At 44.3% G+C, this 27833-nt stretch overlaps 1 protein-coding gene across 1 annotated transcript in view; it reads left to right on the plus strand.

The window, feature by feature from the left end:
- The first annotated feature begins 4292 nt into the window (after positions 1-4292).
- The window catches only part of LOC122373256 (Fanconi anemia group D2 protein-like), a 38258-nt gene continuing 14717 nt past the window's right edge, over positions 4293-27833 (plus strand). The window contains exons 1-2 of the mRNA XM_043351151.1: positions 4293-4342; positions 6318-6485. Of these exons, the coding sequence (XP_043207086.1) occupies positions 6332-6485 (154 nt within the window). The 5' untranslated portion in view covers positions 4293-4342; positions 6318-6331. The remainder of the gene's footprint in view (positions 4343-6317; positions 6486-27833) is intronic.

Here is a 27833-nt window from a genome sequence, read left to right on the forward strand (position 1 = left end):
AACTATCAAGATCGGACGTTTTCCGGAAAAGTTGTCGTGTCATAACTTTTAACTCCAAGCTTGCATGACGCTTATTTTACCGGCATCACGTTTTTCTCGTCGAGACGCGTCGAATGAACTATAAAACTTGACCTGAAAAGGTCAGCTTGAAAATTTGACCTCAGGGCAAATCACTGTAAAGGTCATGTTGCATGTCATTCGACTCCTATTGCTGAACTGAACACATTTATGGTGTTTTCAGCGCTCTAGCATGCTTCTTTCTAAAGCTATTGTCAAAAAGCTGTTAGTAACGTTTCATGATCTGAGATGACCTCACGGGCATAATTGAAGTAGTCACAGGTACAATTTTCCGGTTCAGTGTGTGATGCTTACCTATGTCACGATGTTTGAGGTTGTTTTCGGCCAAACAAAGAGCACTTCAATTTTCCCCCATTGACTTATTATGGAGAGATCGCAAAATTTAGCTGGTCACCGATATGAAACTTCCGAGATATACGAATTGTTCATACTGATTTCCTCATACTGATGATCTAATATCCATTACGAGTCTCATAACTTGAATATCTCGGAAATTCCTAAAGGTCATATGAGGTCAGGCCATTTTCGTGACTTCACCATTATGTCAATGGGGATAAATGAAAACTGCTATTCTGGCGCCGGGAACGATCTCCAACTATCTCAAGCACACAGAATCGTGCTTTGATGCACTCCTTGCAAGGAAACATGCGTCAGTTTTGCAATGTTGACCTTGTGTGACGTCATTTATGACGTCATTAGGGTCATATTAGTTTTTCGTCAATAGCTCCCAATCAATTTGAGCTAGTGAGTAGGGAAAGCAACCAATGGACTCAGGTAGACCTGCCAAATCGAATGATATGCGACATAACCTACTTCGACCAATGTCGTAACCTGGGGGCGCTGACCTGACCGTGACCTGAGGTCAACACCTTAAGTTGACCTGACCCAAACAAAAAGTATATCATTCGACGCGCCTGAGCGAGGCTAACACGATGCTGCCAAAATCGCGGCTCTGCGGCCGTTTTTTGCTAAGCTATTCACCAAAAACGGAACCGTACCTTGGGGCACTTGACGGTTACTCATCAATATATTATTCATTCTGAGGGATTACATATTTTTGTTAGTCCATGACAACTGCCAATGGCAATCCGCGCGTCTGAATCTTTTGTCATTTTTCTTCTGAGCGTCGACATATTTAACGATATCTTTATCAGCGTGTTGGAGTGGGTCATCAACGGCCATGTAATAAAATGAATACTGCGTGGGAAGGGGTAAAACATATTGACCTCTGTGACGCCACTGTAGCTCTCGGGCGAACAGTACAGTATGACCACAGAGAAAGTCACTCAAACCCCCTGCCAGACCAACACCATCCATATAATATTCAGGTCAGCGGCGAACTGAAATTGACCGGGTACATCGTTGATGTCCTCGATAACATGCAACTCGGCATCAATCTGCCTCAGTGGCCAGGGCAGCCACCAGGTCCGGGGTCTCGGCGTCCTCAGCTCCCCTGACGCAGGCTAAAACAGTGGATGAGCGTTTGGCTAGAAGGGGGCGGATAAGCTCAACTGTCAAGTTAACCCGCGCCGTGCTGATGGTCATAGTTTTCCGTGTCGTGCTGAAGGGGAGGGGGCGTTTTCACACGTTTAACTCGGCTCCTGGGCCACGTGGTGCCAGGCGGTAAGTGGCATTCAAAACAGCGTCTAAAATAATGAAGAAAATAGTCATTCGTTTTTTAAACCAGGTGAAAGGTCAGGTCGCCAAAGGTCAAATTTTGCCTATGGCAACATTTTTTCTTCAAAAAGCGGCGCACAACTCGGAACCAATAGAGCTACCCAGCTGATAACTCAAGAACCAATACACGCAGCAAAACTCACGAGGAGGCAAACGAAAGAACGCGACGAGACACTTCCGATGAGTACCTGAAAGTTGAATTTCAAGGTCACAGCTCGGGTCAAGGTCAGGTCAAACACATGAAATTGGGCTTTCAGTAGCATGAGTCCAAAACAACTCTGGTGACCTGACCTTTGACCTGACCGGAAAAGTGACCTAAGTAATTTCGTCATTATTCCTTACGAAATTTCGAATGTCGCTTTCCCCGTATCGCTGCATGGCCCAGGAGCCGCGTTAAAAGGGGGTGTTCAAACACCCCCGCTCCAGGACCCCCAGCGGGGTGCGGGTTATGAAATGCATGCATCATGGTTTTATTTATTATTATTATCATGGTCGTGAAGTAGTCACAAGAAATTGCCAAGGTTCCGTTCAAGATTTTGGAAACCGTAGAATGATAGGTAATCAAAAATCGAAGATGGCAATTTGATTGTTCATGGTAGGTATTGGCAGTCCAATGACGTTTACGGCCTGTCTGTTTGTGTCTATTCTGTGATTTTTTACCTATGATTTTTTTTTAACATGTGTCGCTTTTTTTGTCGAAAACTCAAATCATGACGTCACTAAAACCTCGATATCTCAACAAAATTTGGATTGATTTTTTGGAATTTGTCACAATAAACTTCTATCAATTCCCTACATGTATCTACCTACACTAAATTTGGCAAAAAAAAAACAACGTCCCTAATTGCTAAAATTCTGCACCAGCAATATTCCAAGTGTTCGTGCTTACAAACGGGCCAATTGTCCATATGTACAATTGTCTATATGTCTATATGGCTGCTCTCGGGTCATACGCAGCGCCTCGCCGACTGAGCGTAGCCAGGCGACAAGACAGCCCGTCACTGCAAGAACTGCGCTGCCTCCCCCCCCCCCCTCCCTCCTCCCGACCCCGTCCCCCGACCGGCGCGGCGCGGCATTCCTCGGGCCACAATAGTGACTCCCCTCCCTCAGCTGACCCGCGTCCTCAGGTGCGGTGTAGGTACACTGGACAAATACTTCTGCCGGGGCTGACGGGGTTCATGTTTGAACAAGGGATTAAGGGAAGTCTTCAAACATCTCAGACGGAGTTTTCGCCGAAACTACCAGCTAGCGCCATCCACCGGTGAACGGCGGTACTAAACTTCATTCGCTAGTTCCCGAAACGACACACCATGAGCTGTGAGTTTGTGAACGAGTGCCCCCCATCAACGATGTTTGTTTACTTCTGTGACGTGCAATGACGAAAAGCCACTGATTGCAGTGGACTCGTTGTGAATAAATAAGTTTCAAGTTTCAAGTTTCTAGTGCGCAATAGGCGAAAACGTCAAGTAGACCTTTCGAGGTCACCGAGGTCACCTGAGATCGCTATCTTCTAAGAGGTTGATAAAACTTCGTGCGTCGAATCCTAGACAGGTGGTGTTTTCCCTGGGTGTTTTCGTCTCGATCGGCCCAGTAGGTAGTTGCTGAGTTATAGAGTGCCTGCAATAAGCGCATAGGCGGCGGAACGGGGAGGGGGAACTGGGGCACCGCTGACCGCGCCCCCCTTTGATTTTGGCATTTAGCCCTATGGGCATTGCATGGAAAGAATGGGACCAAAAGTCGCAGTGCCCCCTTTAATTGAAGGTGTTCCGCCGCTAGGTACTGAATAGGCGAAAACGCGTCAAGTTGACCTTTGGAGGTCACTGAGGTCTCTTGAGGACTGAGGTCACCTTCTTCAAAACCGCTATTGAAATCGCATACGGTAAATCGACTGGTGGTATTTTCGTCTTGATCGGCCCAATAGTTCCTGAGTTATCGAATGGCTGCATTAGGCGAAAACGGTTATGTGATGTCCAAAGGTCGAAGGTCACCTGAGGTCACCATATATTCGTAACGGCTCATGAAATCGCATAGGTACCTACGGTGAATCGACTGGTAGGTACCTAGTGTTCGTCTCGATCAGCCCAGTAGTTCCTGAGTTATAGAATGACTGCAATACGTCAAGCTGACCTTCCGAGGTCACCGGGGTCACCTGAGGCAACCATCTTTGGAACGGTAGAATAAATCACATCCTACCGTGAATCGACTGGTGGTTTGTATCGACCGTCACAATAGTTCTCGAGTTATAGAATGGCTGCATTAGGCGAGTACGAAAAGTGGACCTTTGGAGGTCACCAAGGTCACCTGAGGTGACCAGATTTAAAACCGCTGATAAAATCGTATGCTTTGATTCGAATAGTGCTTTGTTCGTTTCGATTGGTTTAGTGGTTCCTGAGTAATAGAATGGATGCAAGGGCAGTGGTCGAGTTATGTTGTTCTTTTTGTCTGCGTTTTAAGCATTGTTGTGGTTCCTGGCCTTTGGAGGGAGTTTCAAATATGGCGCATCATAAACAATTATGGTTTGGTGCATAGTGGTGCATGTGCAGTTATGACAGTTCCCTGGCCACTGGCCGCGTTTTTTGCTTAAATTGTTTGAATTTGGCTTGAATAAGCTATTTTTTGTTCAGATTGTTGCAAAGTAATACAAATATTATTCGACTGCCTTAAGCTTTGAAAACTGGGCCACCGTTTTCCGCGTTCAAGTTTGACCACCCTTCGGGGGGTGCCGGGATCAAATATTTTATAACCCATGCATTTAAGCTGCTAACCAATTTATTTATATACGGCATGTCAATGTGTCAATAAACATTGAGAACCAAAGGTCAGGTGCCTACCAAGGCTAGGCGGACATGCCCACTGATGGCAGATGACCAAACTCAAAAACTTAGATACCAATAGATTAGTGGTCGGCAGGTCGACTTTGTGTGTGGAGTTATGGAAAATATCACTAAATGTCTCCAATTTACAATTGACACAACATTCTTGCATTTCTTCAGAGTTGACAGTGCCTGTAAAGCCATAGAAAAGCCTGTAAAGGTACTTAGAAAAGCCTGTAAGATTTATCTGGATCCATGATCCCAAATCATTAATCCAAAATGGATTTTTTTAGAACCTTCAACATTGATGACATTGTTGCCATTCATGGTAACTGTCATTCCATATCCATGCTCCCAAAACATGGATCAAAGATGGATCTCATCACTCATGCCAGACTGGAAAACATCCATGCCTACACTACGCCGGATGCCCGTGAGACCCTCTTGCGCCTAAATTTGGCACAAGCGATTTTGCACTGAAATTTCTGCATGAGTTGCGCCGAAAATTGTGTGCCCATATATGCCAAAATTAAGGCACTTTTACATAAAACACATGTGCACAATTACCGATCAAGGCTCTGCCAACGAGATAGACAGTGGCGCGGGAACCGGGGGGCTAGCGGGGGCTGAGCCCCCCCAGCTTTTCGGCTGGGGGGGCTCGTAATGTATTTGAGCCCCCCCAGCTGGAGGAATCGAAATCGGAAATCTACCAACATAATTTCATAGACTCATACGTAGGCGCGGGAACTGGGGGGAGGGGGCAGTGGGGGAAGCTTGCCCCCACAACTCTGCGGCCGTGGGGGCGGTGCCCCACAATGTTTCATGAGGCCAGGAACTGTTGGGCAGCTTGTCCTCCCCAAATTAGGGGTTGTGGGTCGCAAAGGAAGAAAGCATGGAAGTGAAAAATCCACCTATTTCACTGGCTCGGCAACTCCTTTGGCAGATTAAAACCTTTACCTACTCCAGGTTGCCAAAACGGTAGTTTCTTCACTCAGCTGAGACGGAATACCTCACTTTTTGAAAATATTTTCGTGTTTTTTTTTTGTTGTTGTTGAAAAGGCCAAGGTCTGAAAAATAAGTGGCCTAAAACCGGTGAGAAAACTACATTTGGGGGTACCCTAGGTTGATTTCTATTATGGTTCAGCCCCCCCCCAGTCTGGAAGAAGTTCCCGCGCCACTGGAGATAGAGCATTCCGGGGCCTTGGAGACTCTCCAATGTTTGAGCGTCCTAGTAAGTTTTTTTGCATCCATGAAAACCCAATACTTTAATACATACGTTTAGCGCACTGAAGCGTTGTTTGTGTCTGAAACAAGGCCGGAGCCGGAAGCTCCCGAGTCAGAAATATGGGCGGAGTGTATATACGGTTCTCCCGGTCCTCCCGTGACCCTCTATTGCCAGATGCCAGCTGAGTGTATATAGATATGCTGGTCAAAAAACGTTCGAGTTCACTGGCTGCGAATTCGCTACCACTGAGTTAGGAGTCAGATGCCAGATGCCTTATCCACTAAGCCATGCACAGGACCAAGATGTGACATTTCCTGTGGCTGGCAAGGCCAAACTCAACGTTTGGCCTTATAATTATGCTAACATTTTCTTGATCACTTGACTATTAACCTAATGGCTGGTGACTTATTTTACCAATTTTACCTATAAGGATAACGACAGCATTTCGTGCTGGAAATCGCTGTGTATCACGCGACTGGCTCTCACAAGTGAAACTAACAACGGTTACTGGTGATTATTGACAGGCTAGCCGTTCAGTATGCCTCATAAAAGACCGAACGTGGAGCCTGGATCACCGGAGAGGAACGGCCAGGATATCGTCAAGAAAAAGAGGATTGACGAGTCACTTTTTGCTGAAGTTTTGTCCGAGTCGGGGTTTATTTTGAACCTGAACAACGAACCGTACACATTGGGTGAGTGTGCTCCGATTTCTGCGGGCATTATGTACGTAATCGAAACTTTGATAACATGTGTTGATATCGTGCACTCATAATTCATTAGATACCTATGCAATGCATGTTGACTAAGTGCATTGCTAACCGTGCTAATCCTCGTTTTTATGGGGGTGGGGGGTGGGGGTCGAACGGACCCCCCCCCTAGGTTTTTCGCGAATAACTCTTGGAAAAAGCGGCCAATCGCGATGAAACTTTCAGTACCCTCGAGTTATTCAATTTAACATCTTCCCTGAAAATTTCATGACCCTGACTCAAATGACCTTTGACCTGTGACCTATTTCTCGAGACCGTGTTTGGCCGGAAGCGCGATTCGGCGTACGAGTATGTCGGCTTACATTATCCGCGCGTTTGCAGTCTTTGTGTGGCTTTAAACGCTCAACATGTGAAATGATGTTGGTCCCATGCATTCTGGTGGCTGTCAAGGTCACGTGAAGGTCAGGCCAGGCCATTGACCTTTGATGACCTTGTTTCACTTTTTCAAGTTTTACTTGTTTCGATGCTAGTTTTTTATAGCTGATTTCTAATTAGCAACCATTTAAACCAGGGTTTCGGAGTCGGAATCGGAGTCGGAGTCGGAGTCGGAGTCGCCCGGAGTCGTGGCAAGCAGCCAGGAATCGGAGTCGGTCAGAGTCGGTCCAGCTGCCTCGACTCCGACTCCGGAAAGTTAACTGAAGTCAATCCGTGCTATCACTTTTCAGATGTTCTTAACCAGTGGCCCAGCGGCAAAATTCGCTTCCGGTGATTACAAATAAGGTATTTTTTCACACATCTTGTTTTGTTCTGAAAAGCTAACATTGCATCTTACAAATTTCAAGTTTTGCCATAATTTAGTAGGCAAGCATTTTATATTCGCGTTATAACTTCTACTATCCAGTGTCAAAGACTTAATGACAACTTGAACTGTATATTTACTTTCTTCTTTTATCGCTCCGAAAAGTGCCTAACACAAACACAGACCGACATGATGGCGATGCCCGTGGCAGGGTTGTGCTTGACTCATGAGTCGAGTCAGAAATTTGACTCAACTCTGACTCAAATGAGTCAGATATGAGTCGAGTCGGATAAAATGTTGAGCTGTTGAGTTGAGTCAGAGTTGAGTCGGACAAAAATATTAAGGTGTTAAGTTGAGTCAGAGTTGAGTCAGTAAAATAACTTTTGACATTGAGTTGAGTCAAAAACATTAAGGAACATGGGTCAGCTGACTAAACTTTCTAGAAGCAATATATAGTATAAGTTTTTCATTCTCCCCCCGCTTAACAACTTAGGCCTGGCCCTGCTGCCGGATTTTTTCACCCCCCCGCTCAACAACTTTTTTATCTGAGTCAATTTTGAGTCAATACACTTGACTCAACAAAAAATTTGAGTCAAGTTTGAGTCAACTCATATTTTCATTGAGCCGCTTGAGTCATGAGTCGAGTCAAGGGAAAAAATCAGCTCCTTGTTTGAGTCAGAGTTGAGTCAGGGCATTCTGAAGTTGAATGATGAGTCGAGTCGGCAATTTTTTTTGCACAACCCGAGCACAACCCTGGCCCGTGGTCATTATACGGCCACACTCGTCACTCATGCTTCTCGGCGGGTTTTCAAGCTGGCCACCGGCGGCTGGTCTCTAAGGATTCAGCTGCGTCCACGTGGGAGAATGGTGACCGCATGAACGAAAGACTGAAGTCACTGAAGTCACTGAAGTCACTGAAGACTCGCATCATGACAGCATGGGAGGACAGGAAATGTCCTGCATCGTCAAAACCCGCAAGCGTTTCCGCCCTTGCGTCGAGGCCGTCGTCGGCACAGACGGTGGTTGCAATGAATGGGTACTTAGCAGAAGCATGTGGCTTGGCGTTCCTGGTCATTGTTTTGTTCTATTGTTGAGTATCTAATGGACCAAAGGCATTCATTTTAAAAATGTTAAAAAGCGCCAGGACTTTCCGGACACCCTGTAGACTTAATATGGCGCGTCATATCACGCGGAATTTTGGCAGCCACCATTGCCCTTTTTATCAGACCCGGAGTCGGAGTCGGAGTCGGAGTCGGAGCCGGAAGAGCACTACCACGACTCTGAAACCCTGATTTAAACATTTATGAAGTAGGTTTGGTGCATTTGTAACATGTTACGAAGCTGTCAGTGGTGGTTAACACCTACTATGAATACCCGGCAGGACGCCTACTGGTTGACCTGACCTAACCTGACCCGACCTGGCCCAGATGCATGAAGGGATCATCTGTGATCAAAACTAACATGAAATTCGTGATCAGCACCCCGAAATATCCCCTTATAACCAGACATGTGCATGGATCCGAGTGATGGATCTATGATCTAAGTGGATCTCGAAGCCAAATACAAGTTGGGATCTATGATCCCACCGGATCCGGCGTGAAAAATACATCTTGGATCTATGATCTCATATGATCTGACGATAAATTAAGAACATGGATCTATGATCTGAGTGGATCCCACTATGCAGCACATTTGAAACCATGTTTTAAAGGGTTTCTGTGCCAATAAGTGACACAAAACTATAGATTATGACGTGCGATCACATAAAATCACTTAAACAGAACGTTTGTGAGTTGAAACAAGTGCTTTTTTGGGATATATGTGCTGACAAAAGATAATTGAGGATCTATGATCTCACTGGATCTCAAGCAAAAAATGAGACTCGGATCTGTGATCTCTACGGATCTCTCGATAAATTACGGAGCTGGATCTATGATCCCGTCGGATCCGAGATCAGGATCCGTGGGATCAGATCCCAGATCCATTTTCTCGGATCCATGCACATGTCTGCTTATAACCTCACTTTACGAAGTTGTGACAGGTCCCGATTTTCCCGACTTTTTGGTTATTGACTGATGACCTTATAAGGTACCTATCGTCGGCTTCCTCTCGTTACGGGCAACACGCTCGTTTTTTTCCGCGAAGCTCTAGCTTGATCAAGGGCCGAGTGGCAAAGGGGGGGGGGGGGATTCCCCCATTATATGTTCGCGGCTGGCAAAATACCAAGACGGGCGGGGATTAAGATAACCCGAGAAACACGTACAGTACACCTTTTTGCGCTGTTCGATGACCAATCAGCTGATCAATCATCGATTAGGTGGCGCCAGTGAGAGGCATTCCGGCAAAACTTTCAGGCTGCACGTGGGCAGAATGGATCGCTGATCCAACTCCACAGTTCTTCAGTTGGTATCACCTTCGCTCTTCGCAAAAGGTTAGATGCGTTAGATGCGTTTCCTTGCGTGACGTCATTTATGACGTCATTTGGGTCATAATAGTTTTTCGTCAATAACTCCTGATCAAATTGAGCTAGCGAGTCGGGAAGGCCACCAATGGACTCAAGAAGACCTGCCGAATCGAATGATATGCAACATGACCTCTTTCGACCAACGTCGTGACCTGGGGGCGCTGACCTGACCGTGCCCTGAGGTCAACACACTAAGTTGACCTGACCCAAACAAAAAGTATATCATTCGACGCGCCTGAGCGAGGCGAACACGATGCTGCCAAAATCGCGGCCCTGAGACAGTTTTTTTGCGAAGCTATTCACCAAAAACTGAACCATACCTTGGGGCACTTGACCTGACCTAAGAGGTCACCGGTTGACCTAGGACCTTAAAATCGGGTACCAATCTCTGCGTCTCGTAACGGCGCACACGCTCGTTTTTTCCGCGACGCGCTAGTCCACCAGGGGCGAAACGGCGAGGGGGGGGGGGGTCGTACCCGCCCCCCCTCGGCCGGCGCGTATGTAGAAAACCAATAGGTCCGGCGATGGTTAAATAAACAGTCATCGTTTACACACAGTACCAATTTTTTTACATCGAGTAATCATTTTGTAAAATGACGAAACATTATCATAATCTGATAAAGCGTTTCGCCTGTGACGAACGTTGTGCTCAATGACACAGAGTTATGCAGAATGGTTAAACCTTCCCACCTTCGAAAAAAGTTAATGAATGGTGTTGGAATGGATGGAGTGGTGTTGCATGTTTCACATTGAGCAAAAATGAATATCTGCCTGCTACCGAATTTCATTGAAAAATATAAACCGGTTTTTGAGATATTAGACAATTACTTTTGCTTATTTTTCGGAGCCTTGGTTGTTTCTACGACGTCATTTGAAAGCAATAATTTAGCGTCTTAAAAGTGCGGCAGATGTTGTGCGCAAACAGCATATAAAACCACTGCTTCCCAAAGATGTTGGTATAATATTTTAAAATCGCTAGATCTGCGGTGACGTCACAAATTCAGAGGGAGCATTCAAATGCATTAGCCCCTCTGAACCCAAAGTGCTGCAACTTTGAAATTAAATATCTCCGAATTAAAGCGTTTCTCGATGTTGTGAGTGCCCAAACCGGTAAGTGCGAGCCAGGCCCCCAATTTGGCTATCTCAACTCAAAACTAATGATACCTAAGGTGGGATGGTCACTTTAACCCTCGCCGGACCTATTGCTTTTCTACATACGCGCCGGCCGAGGGGGGGGGGGGGGCGGGTACGACCCCCTCGCCGTTTCGCCCCTGGTGGAGCTAGCGCGTCGCGGAAAAAAACCCGATTTTAAGGTCCTAGGTCAACCGGTGACCTCTGAGGTCAGGTCAAGTGCCCCAGGGTACGGTTCAGTTTTTGGTGAATAACTTCGCAAAAAACGGCCGCAGAGCCGCGATTTTGGCAGCATCGTGTTCGCCTCGCTCAGGCGCGTCGAATGATATACTTTTTGTTCGGGTCAGGTCAACTTAGGGCGTTGACCTCAGGCCAAGGTCAGGTCAGCACCCCCAGGTCATGAAGTTGGTCGAAAGAGGTCATGTCGCATATCATTCGATTCGGCAGGTCTTCCTGAGTCCATTGGTGGCTTTCTCGACTCGCTAGTTTAATTTGATCGGGAGTTATTGACGAAAAACTAATATGACATTGATGACGTCATAAATGACGTCACGCAAGGTCAACATTGCAAAAGTGACGCATCTAACCTTGCAAGGAGTGCATCAAATAACGATTCTGTGTGCTTGAGATGGTTGGAGATCGTTCCCGGCGCCATAATAGCAGTTTTTATTTTTCCCCATTGACTTATAATGGTGACTTATAATGGTGACTTGTGCTAATCGATTTATCTAAGGCTTTTGACGTTGTGCTGCACGACAAGCTGCTCGAGAAACTAGCGCTGTACGGTGTGAACCCGAAATGGTTTGCGAACTATCTGTCAGGCCATACGCAACAAGTGCAGGTACGCCGCAGTGACGGAAGCGTGTGTTTCTCACAGACAAAGCCAAACAGTATCGGTGTGTACCAGGGCGGGTCGCTCAGTTGTGCATTGTACACGCTGTACACAAATGACCTCAGTCTGTACGTACAGGGACCCGCAGTTGCTACTGTACACATATATTACCAGTTTAGAATTGCGCTATTATTTGCTAAGTGCTGGCCATTGGAGAAAGGAAATGTAGTGCAAAGTATGGAGGAATAACACATGTTTGCTCCTAGGACGTATGTTTTGTATAATTCCTCTTACCGCAACAGATATTCTTCCAAAACTACAATCGTGCTGTTTTTCCGCGCCGGTTGCCTCCCCAGAGCCCGTCCTTGGTATCGCCTATAGCTTCCGTTCCCGCTACGTGAATGAGTCACGTGACTACTACAGGTTTGCGCTCAGTACTAACACACCTAGCCCGAGGGCCGGTCCGAAGCGGGGAGGGGTAGAACGCCAGAGCTCCAGCGCAGTGGAGGTGGTGGTGGCCCGTATCATAAAGAGGCAACCGTAAGCAGAACTACAATTGCCGCAGTATAAGATAATGATCAAGTTTTCTTTAGATGTATTGATTGACAAGGAATTGCAATGCTTATCCGATATAATAAAACGGTGTCGAAGGCCTTGGAAGAACTATAAAACATATTTAGCAACGTATAAATTTCTGATACAGGCCATGACCTTTCACCTTGCCTCCGGGGAGGACCGCTCAGGAAGCCACATACCGAACGAATCGAGGCCTCGCAGCGCGGCGGCAGAGGAGGTGGATAAACCATCGCCAGATCTTTCGGTTACTTATGTTTTCAGAAGAAGGAGGGGGGGGGGGGGGTGGAGGGTGAGGGCTGTTTCCAACCCACTCACCAATCCTTTCCTTATTAACTTATAGCTTACCGAAAAATGCAACACAATGGTGGCCGTCACGAGATGTAGCGAAGAATGCCTCAGCCACACCGGTTTTGAGTAAACTTAAAGCATTGGAATTCAGGCCAGTGATCCTGAAGCATTATTTTATTTTTGTCGTGCATAAGCTGGGATGACGGGGTTCAAGTTAATTGCGAAGAAACGGTTTTAGTTTCAGAACATTTATGAGGCTAGTCGCGCCAAATAGTATACGTTTGTTGCAAAATGTCAAATATGTAGAATGTTGACGTGCTATCCAGATGATGGAATTTATTTGACACAAGAAGTCAAAAAGTGGCATCGTTAGTCATCCTGCATACCTATAAATCGATTCGTCATCTTGGTTCGAGCTCAATAGTTCTTTTCGCGGATGATTGGTTTCGTTTTCTTTCTTTTTTTTTGGGGGGGGGGACAGATTATGAGCCAGTAACCACCCTCCCCAGTCCTCTAAACAACAATTGTTGACAAATACTGTGATGGCCTAAAAATGCCCTCAATTGTGTTACGTAGGGGAGAATGAGGTAAGTTGAGCCGCTTTTTGTTTTTCGTAAGCTACAGGCTAACTTACTGATCATTTTTCTGCGTCTACGGGTTGGACGGACAGAGTGGTGATTTGCGCATGTAATGGTGGCCAGAAATGTTTCATACCGCTTATTTTTGTACTGAAAAGGCTACGTCAAAAATCATCTTGCACGTTGCTCATCTTACCCCATGGGCGGGGTAAGCTGAGACACGTCGTGGGGAAAGTTGAGCATGGTTAGAAAAGCGAACACTTTCTTTTCCCGGGCGCGGCGAAGAGTGGGCTCTTTTACTTACTCCACGGCATAGATACTTATGGCAAAGTTTTGTTCCTCCATCAAAAAGTGGCTGTTTTAAGCCTTCCAATAGCTCGTCAATTTTCTATCACGGAAGAAATCATTTTATCCTTCAGATAATCTGCAAATCACTTACAACTTGTGTAATCAACAAAGAAAAACAATTTGCTACCATTCTTATTCAGCAGAAACAAGCGCAGCTCAGTTTGGTTTTCGACAGCGGAGACAACAATGGCTTATCCGACTCATCTTCCCCCAGGTGAAAATGGCTCATCTTGCCCCACCCGTGGCCATTTTCGATTAATGACACCCGCTAAGGAAAATAACCATGCACCGCAGATAACAACTATCTCATTTTAAAGGCAAAACATGTCCTAGTTATCAGGGGCGATACCACATGTTACCGGGTGCTGAGCGTGAGAACGTTGCCGTTCCACGTGAAAGACTGCAGCATCGTAAGCGAACGGCACATGGAAGCTCAAGTCAATTAGCGCCATAGGAGCTGAGAAACATGGGGTGGCTAAACTTGCCCCTTGGCTCATCTTACCTCACTCTCCCCTATTTGGGGCTCTCAACTTTGATTTGTTAAAGTTGTTTGTCTGTTCATTATAAAAGCTGTCAAATTTGCCGTATCATTAAACTTTTATTGAGTTTGTATTAACCAGACTGCAACGAAAAGATTTAAAAACCAGTGCAAGTTAGGTGCAGTTTCTAATCTATGCCGTTTTTTATTAAGTGTTTCATAGCTCCTTAATCTTGAGCCGCTTCTCTTACGATTCATTTTATGTGGTGCTTACATTGTTTAAGAAGTAGTATTCGAGCTCGTTGGTCTTAAAAACTGCTATCGAAGTAAATTAAAGTGTTTCGGGCTTCGGCACTTAAAAACCAATCGATATTTAACCCTCACCCACTTAGGCATTTCTTTTCAGCGTCTTATACATATATGTAGCGGAGGGGCGTAGAAACCCTCAGCCATTCATGAATAGCCAGAGCTTCGCTGAAAAATAAAAAAGAGCGAGCTACTCGTGGCGAGAGAAATCCGATTATTTGAGGGCCCTGGTCATCGCTGACGAGAGAAAGCCAATTATTTTTATGTCCTGGTCAATGCTGAGATCCTAGGTCACTGGTTGACCTCCCAGATCAGGTTAATAACCCAAAAGCACGGAAAATTGGGTCCTGCTAGAATTTCTACAAGTGAAGTTTGCTGGGACTTGGCTTGCTTCTGACTCCGAATTTGCACTTGCTTTGATCAAAGATGATGTATCAAAGCATTTGGGGTAGGACGGGTCACGCCAGATCACCCATTAGGCGTTCTGCCGGCTATCCATAGAATGTTAACCAGCACTTACAGCCTTGCAACATATTGCATAGGCACTATAACTGATACCTAAGTATGCCTAGTTTTCAAATGCTAAAAAGAGTGCTAAATTTCAAACCAACACTTCCTAAAAACCACAGTAAAAAGGTGCAAATTTAAGGAAGTTAACCGAGATAATTTCAAGTAAATGACCTTAACCTGAGTTTCACGTGACCTTGGCACCCACAACAATCAATGAGACAAACATTAGATAGTATATTTCACATGTTGTCACGTTGCTAATCACGAAACGACTATGGAAACACACAGATGTGCGCTGACTTTCAATTGCTATTCTGGCCTGACATGATCTTGAGAAAAATAATCACAGGTTAAAGGTAATTTGGTTCAGGGATTTAAAATTCTCAGACAAGATGCAGAAGTTATAAGGGCTATTTAATTTTCCGGGAAGTTGTAAAATTGATTAACTCCAGGGCACCAAAGAATCGTCGCAATCCTTCGCTTTGCCGCGATTTATTGGTGAAAAACAGGGGGCGCGGTCTACTTACCTGTACTTATATGTGTGGTGAGGGCTAATATTCATTTTATCTGTGCTATTAAAGGGACCCTCCCACCTTCAAAAAAGTTAATGAATTGGCACGAAAGTGATGTCGCTCGGTTCAGAAAGAGCGAAAACGAATATCTACCAAATTTCATCGAAAAATATTCACCGGTTTTCAAGATATTAGACTTTTACTTTTGTTTACTTTTTTTGGGATCTCCGCTGTTCCTAGCGACTTTATTTGAAAGTGCGGCATTTGTTGCGCTCAAAGCAGCATATACCACCGCGTGCTACAAAACGTTTTAGTCAAACATTTAACTGACGTTCGAAAGCCTGATGACGTCATCAGATTCCCGTAATGGTTAAGAGATAGGGACCACGCTGGTCCCACCCTGCAAGTAAAGGGAAGAAATTTCTTGAACACCATAAAGCTGCGGGGGTTGCGACCAGGATAAATGATGGTTTCTGAGCCTGGCCGCAAACTTGGCTATCTCAACTCAAAACTAATGTTAAGGTGGGAGGGTCCCTTTAAATCCGCACCAGACGAAGGAGTCTGCACTGACAACATCTGGACAAAATTGCCATACTTTGCAGTCTGGCTCATGGCTATATTTTTGTATTATATATTCTTGTATTAATATTATTCTATATTATTGTGATTCTTAGGTCTGATTATTGAAGTTGAGCTCACTTCCATCATCCATGTGCCCAAGACATTGTGGGCAGCATCAATAATCAAACATCAATATCTTGCTTTTGCTTATTAGGGAGCATTCTATAATCATGATAAATAAGGCCTTGTTGATATTCTTTGCAGTTTGCGACCTTCTTCTTGACAAAGTTCAAGCTTCAATTTCCAATTTTCATTTCAATCCTTTCCATGAACATTGAACATGTTTGTGTTACTTTGCATGTTACTAAATACCAATTTCCTGAGTTTTGATTTCATGCGCAATGTTTGTACTATTCGCGGCAGAAGCGTAACAAAACTTTGTGCCACCGATTTGGCAGCTAGGAAAAAAACTTTGCCCGATAAAAAACAATCATTTGACGTAATCGATCCAAAAGCTTTAAATTGGAATTTTTAAACAATTAGCCAACTATGGGCCGAATGTTTGCCAATTTCGTGTACAGGGGCCCCTAATCTTTGTCTTGCAACACAAGAACAGTATATCAAAGCAATTTTTTGAAGGTGGGACAGTCCCTTTAATATGCAACAATTTCTACATGAACTGAGACCAGTCCATATGGGTCTGTTTTTATCACGGACAATGACAATTTAAAAACAATGCGAATAAAACCAAACGTTTCGGACAACAACGTGCCTTCGTCAGTGGAGAAAAATAAGTGTATAGGTTTAACATCGATGAAAACTATATGCGGCACCGTCTCGGTCTGGCCAGCAGGGTTGCCGATAAAGTACACAAATGTTTATAGGCTTCCACGATGTGCTTAAAAAACTGCTGAAAATATATCTTTAAAAAAACAAAAATAACTACTTCATCGATTTTATCGAAAGAAAACATGTATGCCTAATTACTTATTTCTTGCCACTGACGGAGGCACTTTTTTGTGCAAAACGTCTGTTTTATTCGTATTGTTATTGTATTGTCATTCCCTGTGAGAAGAAAGGATAACTCTTCAGTTAGTAACCATAACAGCGAAACGGCTTAATGTAACACAATTCACTGTGTATACAAAACCTATAAGTCCCTAAAAAATAATCCTATTTACATCTTTTAAAAAGATACAGCTTATACAGCTTAGGCCCCAATTTTTTCTGCATTAAGATAATATTCATTTATCTCCACAGAATATGGTAAATTAGTGCTGCTGAAGTTCGCTTTCGAAGCGTCTCCTCCAGGCATTCCACGGCTCTCGTGCCATTTTGGATCACGGAACATGGCTGGGCGCAGGACAGGCCGTCTGCGAGCTTGGACGGACCACGTGAACTGACCACCTCCTCCCCTCCCCCTCACTCCCGTCCCCTTCCCCAGCAGGGCGTCCGATCTAACCGCGCCCCAGGCAGTCGGCTCGGTCCGACCCTCCCCTGGTCGAGCCACGGCCCGGTGCCGCCTGAGTTTGTGCCGGGTGCAAAACTGCAGCAGTAACTAGCGCCGGAACTAGTAGTCAGCACGACCATCGTCAGATGGCAGGAGTAAATGGAATAAGCGGTTCCAGGTTTCAGAAGGAATGGGGCAGGAAAAAGCGCTGAAAACAATGTTTTGCTGATATAGCCATAAAACGTTCACTGAATTAGGAGAGCAGCACATCAGTTTAAAGCCCTTCAGATGGTGGTTTTAATAAGCACACAATCATTTCCCAATTCGCCTCCAACGGTGTCACAGGCAAAGAATACGCTGAAATACTAGTGTGTACATAAGCAACTGCGGGTCCCTGTACCTGAATCCGTGACCGTTGTGCAGTTCGCCGACGACACACAACTCCTGGTAACGGGTAAGAAGCAGGACATTCATAGCATGGTAGAGACGATGGAGCAGGCACTGGACTCTTTATATCACTGGTACTGTTCTCATGGAATGAAGTTGAACGCGACTAAAACACAGATGATCGTGATTGGAGCGCCGGCTATGCTGCGACATATGCCCGCCGTTCAGCTGAAATTCTGTGGAGCGGCTGTAAACGACAGCAGAGTAGTGAAAAACCTCGGCGTCATCATCGACAGACACCTGACCTACCAGTCACATATTGACGAGATGACACGTAAATGCAACGGCGTCCTCGTTGCGCTGAGCCATGCGAGACATGTGATCCCAAGGCGTGCGCTGAAGCCAATAGTTCAAGCTCTTGTTATATCAATCGTGAGATATTGCATGTCAGTGTACGGGACTTGTGGCCAGACCCAGTTACACCGCGTTCAGAAGATTCTGAACTTCTGTGCACGTGTAGTGTCCGGGAAACGAAAACGGGACCATATCTCCGATATATTCCATGATATGGGGTGGTTCACTGCATCTGAGATGGCGATGTACTGCCGCGTGTGTAGTTTGCGCAGCGTTCTTGTCAGTGGTCAGCCCGAGGAAATAGCCGACACGCTCGGTCAGACGGCGAGACAGAGACACGCTCATAATACGCGACGCGCCTCTGAACTTGCTCTCCCACGCATCCGAACGGAAGCGGGACGACGCAGGCTGTGCTATGGGGCTGTGCAAGCTTTCAACCAGCTCCCAGTTACCGAGGGCCGTATTCACGTCGACTTCGTAAGTCGATTTTCTTTCGTAAGTATAATTTGGTATTCACGTCGACACTTCTTAAGTTTTTATCGACGGAGTTCACGTGATTAAAAAAATTTACTTAAGAAGTAGGTCAAACTTAAGAAAATTCTTACGAAAATGATCGACGTGAATACGGCCCCAGGTGTGTCATTCAAACACCAGCTAAAGCAGCATATTTTTAATATAAGGAGTGTTTAAAACATCGTCACGTGCATCCGTGTGGCCACTTTGGCTTTGGCCGACCTCTTCCTGTTTTTTAACGTTTGAATTGCTGACGTGCGATTGTGAAAAACCATGTGTGTTAACCCTCGCCCATGTAGGGGGGGGGGGTTGGTGCAACCCCCCCTGAGGCTTTTCGGAAATAGTGCAAAAACGGCGGCGCGCAGCGCCGCCAAATTTTGGGTACCTTATGGGGCAAACCTTGCGCATCTTTTGATAAAAAAAATTTGACCGGGTCATGTCAGGTCACGGAGTTATGACGTCACAAAGGGAACAGCCTCCGGCCGGATTTTCACAAACTGAGTGCCAACGCCCGAGGTTTCCGTTTTCAAACGCCAAGGGGGGGGGATCGCACCAACCCCCCCCTGCATGGGCGAAGGTGGCAGATCGCCGTTTACGGGCGAGGGTTAATGTGGATCTTTCGCCAAATAAATCTGAAATCTGAAATCTGAGGTCACGAAAATGACCTGACTGTAATATTCGTGTATAAACTCAAAATAAAACTGCAATGTGATGTAGAGTTTGTATCAACACAAAGTAAGAAACAGAACAAATTTTCTTCGGATCAAAGTTCTTGCTATGTAACAAATTTCATCCTGAAACAAGACGAGACATTGATCAGCACAAATAATGGAAATTAATATAGCCAGAAAATTTAAATGACACATATTCACCAAAATAATCCTTACTTCATTGCAGCCAAAATTCAAAATATGTGGACCAAGAAGTCACGACAAATCTTGCGTAAAAATTCAAGGCCCTAAAACATAAGGTTGGACGAAGTTTCCTACCAACAAGGTACTAGAATTTGTCGTGATATTTCGTCCTTGCAGTTGTTTCTTTACAAATACAGAGCAAACAAGCATGTTTTGTAATAGTATGAAAATTTGAAAGGAAATGATAAGTCACTTTACATTTGATACACAAAAAGCCATTTTGAAATCAAATTCAGTGTAGTTTTGACCAAACTCTAGTCGACTTATCCAGTATCTACTTAATTTTCCAGATGCGTGGTTCAGACAAACACGTTGCTATGGGCGGTTGCTAAGGACGCTATCTCGTATTTGCAGATAGTTTTGTTGTTATGAAATAGGGTAAAACCAAGGTAAAACAAGCTGTTTGGATATTTTCCTGTATTTCGTGGCTCATCTAATTTATCTAGCTTTGGCATAATATTTTAACTTTATCATATCATGGTTCCAGACACAGGTGGTAAATTTCAGCGCGTAAAGAAATAAGAATAAAGACTTATTATGTTATACAGAATGCAAGTCGCCAGTCCCTGGTGGTAAAGTGAATGATACACAGAGATATCTGTTTTTATCCCGGTAGAAGCATCCTTGTGATCTAAGTGTGATCGATCATAAATTGTCTGAGAATCAGAAGTTTAGCTATAAGTCAAGAACCACGAAACAACCAGCTTATAGCTGGTGGAAGAGCCGCCACTCAGAAGCTTTCAGAAAACCGTGAACGGTTGAGACAGCCGACAGGTTGAGAAATCAAGAGACCTGAGGCGCCAGAGAACCAGAGAATGCCTGGGAACTTTAAGGAACCGCTGGCTACCAGATCTGACTAGAAACCAGAAGCCATGAAATGACCATTTCACGATCTAAGATGCAGATTCTGGTGCCTGAAAATCGTATGAACACACTTGGCATTCTAACAGCAGCTCATTTCGGTACCGTTATAAGTCCAGGGCTGCGCAGTCGATGGATTTTCGGTGACTCTGACTCCGACTCCGACTCCGGCTTCCAAAAACCAACTTTGACTCCGACTGCGGGCATACATTACCTATCGACTCCAGCCGACTCTATTTCCGACTTCGACTCCGCAACTCTGCCAGGTCTGCGGAGTCCATTGATTTTCGGTGACTCCGACTGACTCCGGCTCTGGTTTCCAAAATCGACTCCGACTCCGACCCCCGTCAGAACTGTGGTTATAAATACATGTCTGTGAATAAAAGCAGTTTCGGGTGCAGCCACCCCCTTTTGCTTTTCACACTCAAAAGCTCGTCCAAAACAGGAAGATGAACAGGAACTCAGCTTAAACATCGGCCTTGGAAAGGTCACCGAACGTAATATTTTTCCGCAAACAGACGAAGACCACGAATTTGAGCAATGACATGTCGATTAAGACTCTGAATCCGGGCAGAACTGTCGACGCCGATCGACTCCGACTCCGACTCCGCAGACCTAAACTTTATTCAACGGATTTCCATGAGACTTTACGCCGGCAAAATGCAGATAAACGTGCTCCTCTCATACGCGTGAAATAAACTTTGAATTGACCACAAAAAGTCATTTCGACAATTTTACCTCATTTCCAGGTCATGTCCTGACCGGAAAATGCCGTAATGCATATCAGTCGATCTGTATCGTTGGGCTGAACACATCTAATGTATTTTTGTTGCTGTTTAATCAAGAATCATATCTCTGTCAAAGGTTACGGTAAAACAAAAAAACTGCTGGAGACCATTCTTGACCTGAAATGACCTTAGGGACATAAAGAGGGGTCACGGGTGCAATGCTGCGCCTCTTGGGGCACCATATGCGATAAGATCGATGCGTGGCGACTGGCGTACACCTCGCTGTTTCTGCCTTTGAACAATTTTTGTCTGCTTTATCTGCTAAAAACACAATTAACACATTATCGAGCGTAGAAGCATGACTCTTTTGTTACGTACAAGCTTTGTTCAGTTTGTCTGTAAGCACCATCAAATATTGCAAGCTTCAAGGGGTCAATGCCCTGGGGCTGTGACGTCACGCTGGGGATCGTGACGTCAGCCGTGGGGTTGCCAGTCTAGTATGAACTAGACTTCGACCCCCCCTGTAAAAATTCAAACATGATATTCTCGTGCGATACTCTTCATTCGCTTTTCGCTATTGCAGTTCTTGCAATACACTCCCCCCACGAATCGTCATCGTCATCATCATTCGACATCGTCATCTTCATGTGATTCAAGTAGAAGTACAAGACGATGCACAGAACGTTTGACTATGACATCGGCTGGCCATTGTACTTCCTTGCATCGGTAGCATTTCGGGGAGGTGCTTGGCTTTTGTATCGCAGAGTGACGTTCCTGACTTTGCCATCTTGATCGACGTGCACTTCTAATACTTCTGCAAATTTCCAATTTCCTTTGAGAGCATTTGTATCTTGGATCAGCACAATGTCTCCGATCTTCAAATTTCTTCTGGCAACATGCCATCTCTGTCGTACTAATAACGTCGAAAAGTAGTCACGCTGCCATTTCTTCCAAAACACTGTCACTATTTGCTGTATTGTTCGTATCCTTTTGGTGAACCCTTTGGACTCATCCCAGTTGCCCTGGGGAACAGCTATGTCCGATCGTCCCAACAGTAGGTCATTAGGACACAGATAGGTACCTAGCATTGGGTCGGCTCCAGGTTTGTGTCCTATGGCCTATGGGCCTTTGGTTCAGCAAATTGGCAGCTTCAAATAATGCAGTTTGTAGCTCTCCGGCCGTTAACACGCTGTCTCCAACGGCACAAACTAGCGCTCTTTTGACCAATCGTATCAAGGCTTCACTACATCCGTTTTGCCATGGTGCATCGGCTGACCTATTGAATGTCCACTTCACGCCCTCTGATACACCGAATTGACAAATGTCTTCCCAATGTAGAGATTTTGTCATCTCTCTCAGTTCTTTGCTTGCGGCTGTCAGCTGCGATCCTCTGTCTGAATGAATTGTCGCTGGGAATCCACGAATAGTGACAAAGCGTCTGAAAGTAACAAGGAAGTCATTTGTTCCATAGCCATCAACCAAGTCCAAATAGACTGCTCTTGTCGCCAAGCAATTGAAATGATCCCATATGCTTTTGTTTTCGTCCTTTTCTTCACCGTATCGCGGATCACAAAGGGCCCAAAAAGGTCTAGTGCTGTATGATGAAAGGGAGGCGACGACTGTAGTCTCTCTGGTCCCAGCTCTCCCATCATTTGCGTTTGTAACTTTTTGTCAAGCTTTCGGCATGTGACGCACTGGTATTTTACTTGTTTGATGACTCTTCGTGCCCCTGGTACCCAAAATTTTCTTTGAACTTTAGCCATTGTAACTTCTATGCCGGCATGGTCCGTCGCGTGTATATATCGTATATAGAGTTCCGTGAACCGGTGGTTTGCAGGTAGGAGGATGAACAACTCTTGGTTCCAATCATCCTTTAACCATTTCTTCATCCGCTGGCCAACAACCAGCAAACCATCACTATTGAGACTGGGTCCCAAGCGTTTATATCGGTTTTCCCAATCGGTGGTAACCAATTCTCTTTGGGCATGCTTCACCCAATGTATTTCTGCTTCCAGTAACTCTATAGCTGTCGGAGATTCCAAAGTTGCTCCAAACGTCTTTTGCTTCTTGACTCGAATGATGCGTGCCGTGACTCTGAGTAACTTGATGTAGCCGTTAAAATTTTCGAGCTTCACTACGTCTCCAATATCATAATTTTCGAACAGGTTTGTCACTTGAGCGATATGCACCCCGATACGATCAGGTAAATCCCGTTCTTGCACTTGCAGAGCCTGGCTGATAGGCCATTGCTCGATAGGTAGCGACAGGAAAGCTGGTCCTCTTTGCCATACATATTCCGGGCCGATTTGACATGGTCGGGTGGGCCTGGTCAACATGTCCGCTGGGTTGTCAGCAGTTGCTATCCACCACCATTCATTTGGTTCCGAGTGATTTTGAATTTCTGCAACTTTCGTCGCGACAAACGAGCCAAATCCATACGATTCCTTTTGAATTTGAGCCCTCACGATAGCAGAATCCACGACATGAATAACAGTTTTGTAAATAAAATTCATTTCTTGCTGGATTGTTTTTTCTCAGTCGGCACCCTAGTACTGCACCACAAAGTTCAAGACGGGGGATAGTGAGTTGTCTTGTTGGTGCTATTCTTTGCTTGGCCGCAATAAGGCGAGTTTCATATTCACCGGTATTCAGTTTCCATTGTACATACGCGCAAGCTCCGTATGCTTGAATACTTGCATCAGAGAAAATAATCAGTATAGGTTCACCAACAGCATTCTCCGGTCTCAGACACCGAGCAAATGTTGTTTCCTTTAACTTGTATAATTCTTTGAAAAACTGTTTCCATGCTTGTTTGCAACCATCTGGTATTGGATCATCCCATCTTATTGACGTTGCTTCCGTGCGACCTTCAGTAGGTTGTGACACCAGATTTCTCAGTAAGATCTTAGCAGATAGAGTTACCGGTGTTATGAACCCGAAAGGGTCATAAATGCGCGCTGCTTGGCTAAGAACCATTCGCCTTGTAAGAATTTCTGGAAATTCTTTATCAAAGCTTTCTTCGGTCAAATCTGGTCCTGTTGGAATTTTGTTGCGTTTCGGAGAAAAATTTATTTTGACTTGAAAAGCAAAATAATCATCCTTTGGAAGCCAACGCATTCCTAATATCTTTTCTTCATGAACGGTTACCATCTTGACACTTGAAGTTGACGCTAGGCTGTCATCACCGGACATGATCCAGTGCTTTATGTTGAAATCACCTTTCTTCAATATGCTTTGCACATTTTCGGCCAAACTAAAAGCATCTTTCTCCTGAGGGACTGACTGAATCAAATCGTCAACATAACTATTTCTTATTATCATATCAGCGGCTTTTTCGTGTGTGTTCCTGTTCAGTTCCGCAATTGTTTTCAAAGCTACCATTGATATCGTCCCGCTTGGTCTGTCGCCGAAGGTAACGGCTAATAAAATGTAATGAGACGGTTCTCGACTGCAATCCATATCTCGCCACAAGAAACGATGCACGTGCTGATCCATTTCAGCTAATAGAATGGAATTGAACATCTTGCTAATGTCCGCTTCCAAACCAATGCGCTCTTCCCTGAATCGCAGTAATATGCCAAACAGATTGTTGATAAAATCCGGACCCTTTGCCCAGTAGTCGTTTAAAACGTGGCCCATGAATGATGCCGATGAATTAAAAACAATGCGCAGTGGAGTCGATGAAGAATCTGGTTTGATCACTTCACGATGTTGTAAGTAATGTACGGGACCCGTGAAATTTGCTATCTCTTCATCTGATAATTTTCGAGCTATTCCTCGTGTAATCATATCTTCCATTTGCTTGGCATAATCATTTGCATGTTCTTCTCCCATTTTGCTTAGTCTTCTTTCGGTAGCTTTCAATCTCGCGTATGTAGCTGTGAAATTGTTAGGAAGTTGCATTGGATCTTTTATCCACGGATAGTGAGCAATGAATTTTCTTTGATCTTGATCATATGTTAGGCCTTTCTTGATAAGTAATAGTTCTCTTTCTTCCTGTAAACTGTAATTTCCGTTGCCCGTGGCGCATTTTCCACACTTACATCCGCCACACCTGGGTGTGCAGCACGTCCCGAGATTTTCTACTGTGAAGTACTCATCTAATTTCTTCTTCAAAGTGGTGATTGAGTCAATACGAATATTATTGACATCGCAAAAATTCATGACAGTGTTGGATTCATCATTCTTCATGTCAGATGACGTGTTTCCTGCATTAGAGTGGACGCAACCACGTATACAAAACCCAAATTGGTTTCTTAGTAATTGGATATTTTCTATCGTTTTGACAACTTCTGGTAGAAGGACGCAGCAATCCGTCCCAACAAGCATATCAACTTTACCGTGTGGTCTTTGGATGTCATCTGGTCGAATATGAAACATGTTTGCAATATTGGTCATGTCGATTTCCTTTAATTCTGCTGTAATCTCTTCTATTCCATATGCATGGATTTTCCAACATTTTCCGTCTTCGTCATATAGAGGAACGACGTATCGTTTAGTGGTCAATGCCTGAGATTGATTGCCAATTTTCGTGATCGATAATTCAACCTCTATACCATTGAGATTTAATGTAGCTGCAGTTTTCCGATCGATAAGTGACACATTCGCTCCGGAATCCCATAACACCGCAATTTTTCTCTCGTTGCATATGACATGGCTAACTGCAAGTAATGGCTCTTGTGTTTTCCTTCTAGCCATGTGAATCGCATTGTGATTTGTGTAATCATTGGCTGGAGCTCTGTCAAGATGCAGATAGGGATGATGGCGCTTGCCGCATTTTTGTCGCAGATGATTTAGTTTGTCACATTGATTGACAAAAGGACATGCCATGGCTATATGTCCTTGCTTCAAACAATTAAAACACACTCCATTTTGTTTTAGACTGCAAAGTTTCTCTTCATGACTTGATTTTAAAAATGCGTTACACTTATAAATTGGATGTGCGTCTGTCTTGTGTATCCAACAAATCTTGTTGTCGGCACTGGAGAGTTGTTTCTTTTGATTGGGTTCGTGGTTTCGTTTCGTTCGATCGTTAAATAAATGTTCAATGCGTTCGGTCATGTTTTGAACTTGATTACATAGTTGAATCATGTTGTTCTGAGAATCGTTCGTTTTCATTTCGTTTGGTTCCTTGGAATCGTCGTTCGTTTCGCTGTTCCGCTTCGCAGTATCGACTTCAACGTTATGTACTGTTTTGCTGGCGAATTTCGATTTAGAAGCGGTTGGATTTCGTACGTCATTTTCCATATATTCTATTACCCTTTTTTCCTGAAGTAAATATGATAAAAGTTTTAGAAATATCGAACCGCCTGGTGCATCTAAATGTTCTCGCCGGTCCAGTAATGTGACCCATTCCCGTTTCTGCGTCATCGGAAGTAGCCTTTCTATCATCGTTACCATTGTTGTTGTGTCCATCTCATTTCCCATTCCCATTCTGTTCAGCTCCAACCAGTTCTTCTCTACTATATCCACCATGTGAATAAATTTAACGTGGTCTCCTTCAGCGATAGGTCTTAACACTTTAATTTCGTGTATGATTGAATCAACTAATTTTCGTGGCTCCCCGTACTTCGCGTCTAGTCGCCGAAACATTTCGTCAAAATCGTCTTCTATTCCTCTGATCGTCTCCAATGCGTCGTCCGTTAAACATTGTCGTAAGGCATATGCGTCTTTTCCAAACTGTTTTTTCATTAGCCTATCAAAATCTTTCTTGAAACTGGAATATTGCCGGATATTGCCAGAGAACTGCGGCGCATTTAGAGGTTTGACTTTTATTTCTGAAAATTTAGCATGTTCCTTTTGATTTTTAGTTGCAAATTGCATTCTGACTTCATCCATGTTTGCTTCAATATCAGTCATATATTCGTCACTTTCTTCCAATAATTTATCAATCAAATGATGTGGCCCAGTTTCATTAATTGCTGCGTTGACAAAGTCGTTACACTTTTCGAGTTGGCGGTACGAGTCCTTTATGTCTTCAAATTTTTCTTGGATCGCCATTAGTGGACCATCCTTTTCAATCATGTCGCGGAAACCCAACATTTTCCTAGTAAACTTCCTTTTTGCGTTTCCTCGTTCTTGTTTCGCTGTTCGTATGTCCTTCGTTGTATCCGATGATCGTGGTTCCTCCTCTTCCTTCTTGTTCATTTTTGGTAATTTTAAGTTACTTTACTCAAATTACGTTATTCTTAATCAAGGTTTGTTCAAGTTTCAAAGAAGTCGTTATGACATTGAAGATGAAATGTAATATTCGTGTATAAACTCAAAATAAAACTGCAATGTGATGTAGAATTTGTATCAACACAAAGTAAGAAACAGAACAAATTTTCTTCGGATCAAAGTTCTTGCTATGTAACAAATTTCATCCTGAAACAAGACGAGACATTGATCAGCACAAATAATGGAAATTAATATAGCCAGAAAATTTAAATGACACATATTCACCAAAATAATCCTTACTTCATTGCAGCCAAAATTCAAAATATGTGGACCAAGAAGTCACGACAAATCTTGCGTAAAAATTCAAACATGATATTCTCGTGCGATACTCTTCATTCGCTTTTCGCTATTGCAGTTCTTGCAATACACTGACCTCATATGACCTTTAGGGAAAATCCGAGATATACAAGTTGTGAGACTCATAATGGATACTAGATCCTGCAAGTTTCATTTCCCTGTGACATCTCCTCTGGCAGTGAGGGCGTTGCGAAGTTGCGACATCTGAAGACCGTGCAGAGGTTCAC

This window comes from Amphibalanus amphitrite, unplaced genomic scaffold, assembly GCF_019059575.1.
Source record: "Amphibalanus amphitrite isolate SeventyFive unplaced genomic scaffold, NRLGWU_Aamphi_draft 001468F_arrow, whole genome shotgun sequence".
NCBI lineage: Eukaryota > Metazoa > Arthropoda > Thecostraca > Balanomorpha > Balanidae > Amphibalanus > Amphibalanus amphitrite.